The 12,942-nt window shown below is 45.1% G+C and overlaps 1 protein-coding gene across 1 annotated transcript; it reads left to right on the top strand.

The window, feature by feature from the left end:
* Positions 1-3,415: 3,415 nt before the first annotated feature.
* LOC106566790 (BLOC-1-related complex subunit 6) lies at positions 3,416-11,009 on the top strand. The gene is made up of 6 exons (XM_014135179.1): positions 3,416-3,529; positions 7,065-7,711; positions 7,925-8,279; positions 8,731-8,900; positions 9,535-9,618; positions 9,766-11,009. Exons 2-6 carry the CDS (start codon positions 7,073-7,075, stop codon positions 9,889-9,891), a joined length of 1,374 nt encoding a protein of 457 aa, XP_013990654.1. The 5' UTR covers positions 3,416-3,529; positions 7,065-7,072; the 3' UTR covers positions 9,892-11,009.
* Positions 11,010-12,942: the final 1,933 nt, after the last annotated feature.

Below are 12,942 nucleotides of genomic sequence, written 5' to 3'. Positions count from 1 at the left end.
CTAGAGAGTTGAAAACAGCAGGTCTGGGACAGGTAGCAAGTCCGGTGAATAGGTCAGGGTTCCAGCAGGTCTGGGACAACAGGTCTGGGACAGGTAGCACGTCCGGTGAACAGGTCAGGGTTCCATAGCTGCAGGCAGAACAGTTGGAACTGGAGCAGCAGCACGGCCAGGTGAACTGGGGACAGCAAGGAGTCATCAAGCCAGGTAGTCCTGCGGCATGGTCCTAGGGCTCAGGTCCTCCGAGAGAGAGAAAGAAAGAAAGAGAAAGAGAGAATTAGAGAGAGCATATTTCAATTCACACAGGACAAAATAAATACTCCAGATGTGACAGACTGACCCTAGCCCCCCAACACATAAACTACTGCAGCATAAATACTAGGTAAACAAAGTACTGAGTAAAGGGTCTGAATACTTACAGTACCAGTCAAAAGTTTGGACACACCTACTCATTCAAGGATTTTTCTTTATTTTTACTATTTCCTATATTGTAGAATAAAACTATGAAATAACACATATGGAATCATGTAGTAACCAAAAAAGTGTTCAACAAATCAAAATATATTTTATATTTGAGATTATTCAAAGTAGCCACTCTTTGCCTTGATGACAGCTTTGCACACGCTTGGCATTCTCTCAAACAGTTTCACCTGGAATGCTTTCCCAACAGTCTTGAAGGAGTTCCCACATATGCTGATCACTTGTTCGCTGCTTTTCCTTCACTCTGCGGTCCAACTCATCCCAAACCATCTCAATTGGGTTGAGGTTGGGTGATTGTAGAGGCCAGGTCATCGGATGCAGCACTCCATCACTCTCCTTCTTGGTCAAATAGCCCTTAAACAGCCTGGAGGTGTGTTGGGTCATTGTCCTGTTGAAAAACAAATAGTCCTGCTAAGCGCAAACCTGATGTGAGGGCATATCGCTGCAGAATGATGTGGTAGCCATGCTGGTTAAGTGTGCCTTGAATTCTAAATAAATCACTGACAGTTTTACCAGCAAAGTAGCACCACACCATCACACCTCCTACTCCATGCTTCACGGTGGGAACCACACATGTGGAAATCATCCGTTCACTTACTCTGCGTCTCACAAAAACACCATGGTTGAAACCAAAAATCAAGGCACACCTGTTAATTGAAATGCATTCCAGGTGACTACCTTGTGAAGCTGGTTGAGAGAATGCCAAGAGTGTGCAAAGCTGTCATCAAGGTAAAGGGTGGCTACCTTGAAGAATCTCAAATATAAAATGTATTTTGAGTTGTTTAACACTTTTTTGGTTACTACTGTACATGATTCCGTGTGTGTTATTTCATAGTTTGATGTCTTCACAACTACACAGTAGTCACAGCAGACACACAGCAGACACAGGAGGCAGATGGTTGGAGTCTTACAATGTTTATTAATCCAAAGGGGTAGGCAAGAGAATGGTCGTGGACAGGCAAAAAGGTCAAAACCAGATCAGAGTCCAGGAGGTACAGAGTGGCAGACAGGCTCGCTCTCTCCACTGGCTTCCTGTTGAAGCTCGCATACGCTACAAGACCATGGTGCTTGCCTACGGAGCTGTGAGGGGAACGGCACCTCCGTACCTTCAGGCTCTGATCAGGCCCTACACCCAAACAAGGGCACTGCGTTCATCCACCTCTGGCCTGCTCGCCTCCCTACCTCTGAGGAAGCACAGTTCCCGCTCAGCCCAGTCAAAACTGTTCGCTGCTCTGGCACCCCAATGGTGGAACAAGCTCCCTCACGACGCCAGGACAGCGGAGTCAATCACCACCTTCCGGAGACACCTGAAACCCCACCTCTTTAAGGAATACCTAGGATAGGATAAAGTAATCCTTCTAACCCCCCCCTTAAAAGATTTAGATGCACTATTGTAAAGTGGCTGTTCCACTGGATATCATAAGGTGAATCCACCAATTTGTAAGTCGCTCTGGATAAGAGCGTCTGCTAAATGACTTAAATGTAAATGTAAATGAAACATACAAGACAAACTGGCACAGAGAGACAGGAAACACAGGGATAAATACACTGGGGTGGAGACAAAAACGAGGACAGGTGAAACTGATCAGGGTGTAACACTCAAACCGGTGCGCCTGGCACTTACTACCATACCCCATTCAAAGGCACTTAAATATTTAGTCTTGTCCATTCACCCTCTGAACAGCACACATAAACAATCCATGTCTCATTTGTCTCAAGACTTAAAAATCCTTCTTTAATATGTCTCCTCCCCTTCATCTACACTGATTGAAATGTATTTATCGGTGACATCAGTAAGGGATCATAACTTTCACCTGGTTAGTCTGTCATAGAACGTTCCTAATGTTTTGTACACTCAGTGTATAACATGAGTATATAAATAATAAAATAGCAAAGTGGGTCTGACAAACAAGATATCCCATTAGGTCTGAACTGAATAAAGGAAGCCACACATGAAAACATTTTCAGTGTATTGTGTTGTGGTTCAGATGTGGTTGAACCTGCTCTCTGTCATGTTTGCGGTCTGTAAGCTGCTCCCGCACAGGACACTACATGGCTCAGGGTCTTTAGGTCTCCTCATGTCCAACTGAGGCTTCATCTAAATGGTGGTGAGATAGCATTTAAACATATGGTTTGTATATTGTGTGTGTTTCCCTAGATACCGGTGTCCTATAAAACAAATAAACAGATAAACGTACAATTGACAATGTTGGCTGTTGGCTCACTATTTGAGCACAAGCGAATGTATTGTGACACTATAAAAAACAAATACTTTTTTGTGTGAAGAATTACCTCAGAGTCCTTGAGCACTATGAGTTAGGGTTATAACTGTGAAGACATATATCCCCAGGGATAGTCTGTGTCCTGTATCTGCTCTGCCTCTGCCATCTTGAACATCACAAGATTGTGGCAGAGAGGCGCATGGGTGGGGCTCTCTCGGCACAGCTTACACATTCATGGCCATGTGGCAAATACTGGAGCTCAGTGACATCAGAAGTGATGGGCAATGGTCTCTGTCTCCCTCTGTGGGGAAGAGAGATAAGTGCATGGAGAACTCAGGTAAAGATGAAGGCACTGGAGGCAAAGCTCATAAGTACACCACAGGAGGTTGGTGGCACCTTAATTGGGCAGAACGGGCTCACGGTAATGGCTGGAGTGGAATCAGTGGAATGGTATCAAATACATCAAACACTTGGTTTCTATGTGTTTGATGCCATTCGGGACATTATTGTAAGCAGTTCTCCCCTTAGAAGCCTCCTGTGATACACAGATCAGTATCACAGTGTTTGATTAAATTCCATTTAATACAACTTCATTCTGAAATTATTCAGTTACAATTATTATGGGTTTTATTGTATTCATGAAACATCACATACTTACTACTGCATTTAATCATCATGTCAGACATGTACTGTGATGAGCTAGGCCTACTAGTTTTTCTATTATTATGCGGAACTATTGCGTTCTCTACTGCAGGTTGTAGGGAAAAATATACAGAGCGGACTCGACTCAATTTCATGGTTGACTAGATCTCTTGGAAAGCATTACACTGGTAAGTGTTTATTTATTTGATTATGCTAAAAACGTGCAGATATTTGATTTTCCTTAAAGTTAGTCGTAGAAATAAGTATTCCCACACATTTCCGGGTGATGGTTACTCTTGACAGACACGGAGTAACAAGGGAACTGAAAACAAGATAACATTCCGAGGCCTGGCTGCTAGCATCGACAGCTAGCTAGTTAGCTAACGTCATCTGACTGATGAGTAAACTGCTAGTTTATGGCTGATGAAAGCAATATGTCAACTTGCTTGTTGGATGTTGTGACCATTCTTTATGATTTTTACATCATTAGTCTGAGTTCGTATTGCTCGTTGTTTTACAGCCTCCTGTTGCGAGCTGATTAAACGTTAACTAACTAGCGGTAACGTTAGCTAATCACACTGACAGCTTGCCTGAAGATACCGGCCCTACCGTAACGCTTGTTTACACTGAGCTGCACTGGGGTTGGAACACAAACATGGTTACATTTTACCAGAAGATACTACTCTACCATTAAGCTTGTTTACACAAAGCTTAGAATACAATCATGGTTACATTATCCTGCCCTGAACTTAGCCACTGTTACTAGCGGGCTACCACCCAGTACTCAACCTTGCACCTTAGAAACTGCTGCCCTATGTACATAGTCATTGAACACTGGTCACTTTAATGTTTACATACTGTTTTACCCACTTCATATGTGTGTGTATATATTGCATTCTGGTCAAGGCTCATCCTATATAACCACTACTGTACACACATTTTCTATTCATATACTGTCCAATTGGCTGCCCGCAGATCAAGTTCCTTCTTGGGGCAAACTCAGTTGTGGTCTCAACTTACTGTTGCGAGGTAGAATACACAAGGTGCCATTTTGAAATTTGGTTGCGTATCAACAGTTTTTCTCTTGTTATATCAGCCACTGATGGTCATCAATTAGCCTGTGTCAGCTAAATCTTTCTATTGGTAAGTTAGTCTAGCAGCCAGCTATCTAAACTTGTAGGTCGAATTAGAGCCCGGGGGGGCCCTCATTGATTTTGTAAGTCAGTCTCACTCAGATATCATATTAAAAACTGCAAGCGTTTGTCACCGCCCCATGGCAAAATGAGTAGAATTGCACGTAATTAAAACACTGCGGCCCCTCATGAGTTGTGATTTTTTTTTTTTGTGTGTGTGTGGCCTCCACACCGCATCAAAGTTTCCCATCCCTGGCCTTTACACACCAACATATATATTTATATTCCGGACTCTGACATTGCTCTTTTTAATATTTATTTATTTTGGGGGATTTTTGTGTATTGTTCGGTATTACTGCACTGTTAGAGCTGTGATAAAATGTGTGTACGTGACCAATAACACTTGATTTGTTTATGACGCCATGGAGCTGGCGCGAGATATGGGTTGAAAAATGTACCTCAATGCAGGGATCGGATATGCCACTTTATCCAAATGTTACCTTTATCCACACCGATACATTGAGAAGATTGAAATACTGCTAGTTTTCCTGGAAAACTTCCCTTTTCATCCTCATGCTAGCTACATGGTATCATGACCTTCGTTCATTTCTTTGTGCATGCCGCCACCTACTGTGCGGTAGTGTGTGGTCGATCACGTTACATTTTGTGATACAAAAATAAAAAAATTCACCACCAACTAACCCTACACCTATATACCACTATTTCATACAAGTAAAAATGCACACCCCATTCAACTACTTTGATCCTACACCAGGCCAATGGCATGGAAGGACGGGACTCTTTTGTTCAGCACACCTTAACTCTTCTGCAGTAAAACTCAAACACCCAAGTACTTCTCTGCAGCTGCCACCACAACATCTATTTTCTGTAGATGATGTTCTATTTCTGCGGTACAGTTGATAACCATGGCAATGAACGCTAAGAAGCCAACCTTACTGAAGAACAAATGCATATCACTCTGTATTGGCCTAGCTCTACTGCTCACCCTTGACCCATAATCCTCTACTGTTTTCACTACCCCAGCATACTGCACCTTCTGTTCGACACTGACCCTGGCAACCTCAACCTGTCTCTCTTGCACTGGGCACTTCTGATTCCAAGCAACATGGGCACCCCCACAATTGACACACACAGTTTTTCCACTGATAGTACACATTCCTTTGTCCCATGTGCTCCTGCACACTTCTCACATCTTGGAATCTCCCTCCTACACATTGCTGCAATATGACCATAAGCTTGACATCTAAAACACCATAGTGGGTTCGGCACAAAAGCTGTCATGGGATAACTGACATATCCTAACGTGACTTTGTCGGGTAAAGACTGCTTCAAAACGACAGACTGTTGCTTCTCAGTTTCACCACGCTCGCCACCGGGTCGGAATCTTCAAGTTCAGTTGTTCCACCTCAACAACGAATGCCACCCCAGTGATCACTCCTTTCAACGGCACACTGCCCCCAGAGAGCAAAGCAAGTCACAAGTCTTGTCCCTGGACAGAAGAAAGACAGAAGAACATCACAAGACCATTTTTAGCTACCTTCACCAATTTTAAATGTACCCAACTTTTTTTCTAGCCAGCCTGGTACTACATATGAGTCAGCCAGAAGGCAGGGATCCACTTTCTCTAAAAAAGTAACTCCCACTGGGCCAAAATTATCCTTTTAATGACCATCCTGGCAAGGCTCTGACTCAGGTCTTCACCACACCTGCAACTGCAGGTAATTCATCCTCACTCTCGTCAGGTTCAATTTCTGAGCTACACTACATGACCAAAAGTAGGTGAATACCTGCTTGTCAAACATCTCATTCCAAAATCATGGGCATTAATATGGAGTTTGTTGTTCAACGCAACGTGCCATTCCGTAATGACTGCTGTGGGGAAAACTAGCAGTAGCCTTTGATCTTCTCGATGGAGCAGTATGGATAAAGGTACAGTGGAATCCCTCAATTGAGATACGCTTTCCGACCCATATCTCATACCGGCTCAACGCTGTCTTAATGTAACCATGATTGCGTTCCGACCCCAGTGCAGCTCAGTGTAAACAAGTGTAACGGTAGGGTTGGTGTCTTCTGGCAAACTGACAGCCAGCTAGTTAGCTAACTTACCTCATACAAACACAGGTTGCTAACGTTAGCTGTTGTTGGCCAAAGATATTCTTATTTTGTATTGTAGTCACTCAACCTTTGTTATATTTTAGTTTTCTTGTGTTTGCTGGATTGCGTTGAGCTGCAAAGTAGTATTTTTGACAGTTTAGTTTGGTGGGTTTTCCAATGTATGCTGGCTAGCTGTACTAGAAGTTGCTTCGATGCAACTAAGCCAGTTTGTTTGGACGTTTGGCTGTTAACAAGAGCTGAATAGAAAGCATTTTGTGTAATATGTTAAAGTCTTTCTCCCACCCTCCCTTGAAAGCAAGCAAGCCCCAATAACAAAGAGAAGCTAGAGCCCTACGTGGGCAAGTTGATGTGCAATGATTTGTTGAATCCAACCCAGTTGTTTATAGTTGTAAGTATGCATGCATAGGGAGGAGGAGAGCGTGTCTGTTGTTATCTGACATATTGTATGCAACAGGTGTAGGGATGAGCCTCTTCCCTGTGATTGGCACATATGTGCCGGAAGCAACCAATGGGGTGGATACACCAGACTCCCCTGGATCCTGCAGTGAGAATGGCCCGCACACCTACGCCCCTACCACCCCCTCGCAGCTCCTGAAGTTTGGGGGCAGGGTGCCAAGTCCTGGGCATGGATCCCTCGACGGGACCCCTGGAGAGACTGAGAACTGTGTGGATGGAGAGAGAGTATGCCATGTACAAGAAGACCCCATAGACACTCCTCACAACTACATGTCCCATTCGGACAAACAACACAAAGACACGCTCCTAGCACAGCCCTCCCGCCCCACTGCCACATGCGTGACAGACACAAACCCACACGTGGCCCCTCAAGACATGTCCCTCACTGGACTCCTCCAAACAGATGAGCCCCTAAATGATATTCTGTCTAGAGACTCACAGCACACCTCCACTGCAACAGTCATTCGATCCAAAGACACAGCCCCACAGAGGGACACTCCCAGTGCAGACACACTTCAGTCAGAGACAGAACACACAGAGCCTCGTAACTGCTGTTCTGTAGAAACAGAGGAGGAGGAGGAGAAGCAGGAGGTGGAGAGCGAGGAGCAGCATTCAGGAAACACCCGGGCTGAAGTCTCAGCTCAGGTGAGTCTGCCATATTGACCGCTACTGCCCCTGTACATAATCGTTGAAGTGCCAGAGCCAACAGCTCAAGAATAGAATATAGTACTTTAATCATTGTAATGCGGAAATGTTTTCTTTTTGTACTGATTTTTTGACCACCTGCAATAGTAAGGATATACATGTGTATTGTTCATACGTCTGGTACCGGTATGTAAGACTGCCTCTTCCTCTCAGCTTACAGAGGAGCCCTCAGCAGCAGCTCCCAGCCCAAGCTCTGCCCCAGCCGAGAGGCATTCGTCAGACAGCTGCCCCTGTCCGCCCCACGTCATGGCCCAGGTGCACGTGCGGAACGTCCCCGAGCGGGAGCGCATCGTTCGGGGCATGCAGGACAGCAAGAGTCTGGATGAGATCAGCCAGGCGTGCGGGGGTCGGGGGGGGCAACCAGAGGGCCGCAGGGCCACCATCTCCTCTGCCCTGGAGCTGGAGGGAACAGTCAGTCACGACGGGGACCTGACCCACTTCATCTGCCGCAACCTGGAGCAGAAGATCAAGATGAGCTCCAAGCCCAGCCTGGACTGTGACTGTGACTGTGAGTATAGCACCGGAGGACTGCAGGGATCGGATGGTTATTCACCTGGGTTGTATTCATTAGCCACCAAACAGAAGAAAACTGACTAAAACGGGGAGAGACCACCTGAACTTGTCCAGTAAGATACACTCGTTTTCTTTTTCTGTTGCAAAACGTTTTGCTACAGTTTACCTGAATACGACCCTGGTGATCAGTGAAATGCTGATTCACAAACTGCGTTTTCTGTAATGATTTCAGTGATGTGTTAGAAGCTGCAGTTGAAGGCCGAGTTCCAAATCAAATAAATTCTTCCCCTTTCCTCTTGTGATTAGATTAGCACCCTCAGGAAGGGTGGGAGGACGGATGAGTGTCATAGCACTGCTTGGATGAGGGAGGCTGATTTGGTTTGCTTTGTAGACTGTCGAGATAAGGTAGTAATTTCCTGTGTGTGTTTCTGTCTCTCTGTGTCCAGCGGACTGCTCGGGTTCCATCAGTAGCAGGGGTCGGGGGTCGTCGTTGCGGCAGCCGGCAGACATCCCTCCCATCGACCCTGCTGTCCTGGTGGACCTACAGAGACACACTCAGGATGTTGCCCACAGTGTGGAGCTGATGATGCGCAGCCTCAACGGAACCATCCAGAATGTACGTGAGCTCAGTTTGTTCACACACGTACCATTTTGATCTGCGTTCGACTATCCTATTAGTCCTGCTCTGCTATACATTGCTTATTGTATGCTGATATTAATGGTCTGCTATGTTATATAAACTGAGTGTACAAAACATTAAGAACACCTGCTTTCCATAAGACCGGTGAATCCAGGTAAAAGCTATGATCCCTTATTTATGTCACCTGTTAAATCCACTTCAGTCAGTGTAGATGAAGGGGAGGAGACAGGTTAAAGAAGGAGTTTTAAGCCTTGAGACATGGATTGTGTATGTGTGCCATTCAGAGGGTGAATGGGAAACACAAACAATTTAAGTGCCTTTGGTATTAGGTGCCAGGTGCACCGGTTTGAATGTGTTAAGAAGTGCAACACTGCTGGGTTTTTAAACTCAACAGTTTCCAGTGTGTATCTAGAATCGTCAACTGATAACTGTGGGAAGCATTGGAGTCAACATGGGCCAGCATCCCAGTAGAACGCTTTCGACACCTTGTAGAGTCCATGCCCTGACGAATTGAGTCTGTTCTGAGGTTAAAAGGTGGTCCAACTCAATATTAGGAAGGTGTTCCTAATGTTTGTACACTCAGTGTATGTCTTTATCTGTGTGTGTCCAGATGACAGCGCTGAGTGTGGGATACATCCAGACCTACAGAGACTCAGTGGACAGCCTGGGGGAGTCTGTTGACATGAGCATAAAGGTGAGAGAAGAGAGAGCTTGGCTAGACATGAGGTAAATTATGATCAATGGCAATCATGGATGCTTGTTGTGTCATAAGTATATGATGTGTGTTCACTTCCTCCATGTATTCAATCGTGTGTGTGTGTGTGTGTGTGTGTGTTCATAGGGAATGTACACGCTGATGGCGCGTTGTGAGGAGCTTGATCGTTCCATGCAGCCTATCCACACCCTGGCTGCCCAGATCCGGGACATCAAGCGCACCCTGGATGCCCTGGAAGCTGTCTGCAAGTAGCCCCTCCACCCTGGAGACCCCTCTCCCCCAGAGACCCCCGTCCACTGCAGACACTTTGCTAACCTAATGACCCCCTTCCTCCCTGGAATCACTGCTACTAATCATGCTAGCTTCATGGATGATCTACACTACCCCCCTCTCCTCACCCCTCCCCACTCCTGAGATCCTCGCTCGGCTAGGAGCCCTCCACCTGACAGAACTTGAAGGAAACGGAACACTTGATGCTTTTCTTAATGTATTCCCGTCCGACCCACTTGGTTTAGATTGCACTAACTGCTGCTGCCCACACGGTGGCACTCTCTCCCTCAAGTTATCATTACTCACTGTGGTATCTATTACTTTAATTATTTAGTGTTTTACTTTTCTATTATATCCCAGTTTTCTTTCTCTGTATTGTCAGGAAGGGCCGGTTGTTTATGAAGCATGTGCCGAATAAGGTTTGATTTGTTTGGAGCATGAGCTTTAGGAAGGGTTGTGATAAGATTTAGATGTCAGTCACTTCTTAGGCAGGTTCCTGAAACTGCCTGTGGCAGGTTTTAATAGTAACATGAGACAGGTGAAGGTGTGGGGGTACATATTATATTGTAGAAAGGGCTGTCCCTCCATGTTGTATAACTGTTAGTAACAGGCTGTTACCAACCAAAAGCCATTCCCTGTAAAGCTCTCCTCTGTGTTCCCTGGATGGTATGTTGTGCTTTAGGAGACTGGAATCTTTTGTCACGTCACAGGTTGGCTGGTAGGTAGGCTTGTCTCAATTTCTAACATATCTATTTGGCTTAAATTGTGTTGCCATGGTGAGAGGTTCTGGACAGCTGTTACATGTAACATGCCCTTACAGGACCTGTATTCTACCAGATGTCGTCAGACCTGCTGAAGCCCCACCTAGATAAGGCAGCACCCGCACACTGGATATAAAAGGCTGTAGGAATATAGACTTTGGGGGGGACGCATGTTTGGCTGGGGAGAGAGGGATGGCCTCCTCTAACTGCTCTTAATAATCTCTGTACAATCAGAAGCACCTTTGTACATATATATTTCTGTAACAAAAAAATGATTTATCTACCCTTTGTCCTAAGTGTATATTTTAAGAAAAATAACAAATTTACATGAGCTGCAAAGAGTAGCTGTCTGTTTTTGTTCCTTGTTTGGTTGTGATGACATGAGTGCATAGATACAGGACATCTAGAGTGCATCCAATACATTTTATATAAAATATTAGTACATTTCCACAGAAAAAGGCATGATTTATTGTAATCACAATAGCATGACCAGTAAGAACACAAAGGTAATATTGAATGGTGAAGTCATCTCAGTTGATATGACTGCAGAAACATGTTGTAGAATGTGTGTTTGCATTGTGTTTGAGGAAACAAACTTGGGAACCATATTACAACAAACCCATTCTCATGTAAGGAGTAGAGAGAAGAAAAGTGTGCAGATTAACAAATATGAGTACATTTTTGTCATTTAGCAGACACTCTTATCCAGAGCAATTAGGGTTAAGTGCCTTGCTCAAGGGCACAGTGACAGACTTTTCATCTAGTCTGCTTGGGGACTCGAACTAGCGACGTTTCAGTTACTGGCCAAATGCTCTTAACCGCTTGGCTACCTACCGCCCCAGAAACATCCAGTACTGGCCTGTTATGAAGTGAACACACACAACTGTCGACGAGACAAGAAAGGATGGCAATGTTAACCGCATCCTTTGAATAAAAAGTGTATATGTTTGTTTAGACAATACAGACCCCAAAAAATTATCCACTTTCCAAAATAAAAGTATATTTTTCAGATTTCATTTTTAGAAATAGATCTATTTTGTACCATGCCACTTTTTTATATACTAGTGCGACAGTCTTTAGCCTGACCTGATAGTCCAGCAGGTTAGTCAGGAGTTCAGGCATAAGTCTGTGTTCAGGCTAAGGCTTAAAGTTGTGGTTAATACCAGCAGTAGAGGTAGGAGAGGTGCAGTGAGTGACGGTCCACTGTGGTTCAAGAGAGCGAGGGTGGGGCTGGTTCCCTGGTTCAGCTCACTCAATAAGGGGGGATTCAGTCTGGCTGGAAGGGCACTGTGCCCTGACCTCAGCCCTGTCCTTGAGGACCTCCTCAGTGACTGGCCCCTCCAGGGACTTATACCACTGGCACTGTAAGTACCTTCTCCAGGTTGCCAGGATCCAGCTGGTCTGTGACCTGCACCATCTCTACCTTCCTCTGTGTCATCAGGAAGTTGGAGGGCGGCAGGTGCAGGGAGGCAGAGCTCTTGGATTTGCGGCACAAGCAGTGGCCACGCCCCTGGCATAGGGAAACGCCGCACAGGCGGGCGGCTCTGGTCACGTTGACGGCGTATGGGCCCAGAACCTCAAGCATGAATGTGGCTAGCTCTGAGCAGGCTGTCTGGGGGGAGACACAGACAGAGGGGAAATGTCATTTGCAGACCTCAGACACAGTTACATTAGTATGACTGACAATGTATGGAAGATTTAAGAGATCTGAGTCCTTGTCAATGGTGACCCGTCATTCAGGGCAGGTGGGGCAGAGCCCCACCTTTTTAGCAATGCCTGTTTTGCACGTTATTTTGGCATTAATACGTGTCACATATCAGTTTGCAAACCATGTAAAACATTTTAAATATATCATTGAGTTTATAAAGCTGCATACAAACATGGTCTCTTTTTTGTTTTCTTGAATGAGGCAGCTCTAAAATGCAGGTGTTTCATCTTAGCTCAGTGCTTTCTTTGGTGGTGGGGCAAGCCAGCAGAAAATATGGAGCGTTGCGTCATGATTGACTCAGTGTTCTGTCACTCATGGGGACACTACATCACCACCAAGTCTAAGGGTAGAGCTTGAAAATTCAAGCCCCTTGGGTGCTGCCATAGAGTTACATTGGAAGTGCCCATCCAGGAAGGCTCAAGGTCATTGGCCACAGATAAAATTACGTCAAATCACATTATATGTACAGTAGCTATGGTTGGACTGATCATGTCAACATCATACTTTCAAAATCTTGGCTAGCAGTTATCATCATGAAGCAAGTCAACAATCTACTGGCAAATA

Source organism: Salmo salar, chromosome ssa13, assembly GCF_905237065.1.
Source record: "Salmo salar chromosome ssa13, Ssal_v3.1, whole genome shotgun sequence".
NCBI classification, from domain to species: Eukaryota; Metazoa; Chordata; class Actinopteri; order Salmoniformes; family Salmonidae; genus Salmo; species Salmo salar.
Note: the sequence above shows the minus strand (reverse complement) of the source record. Positions and strands in the feature narration are given on the sequence as shown.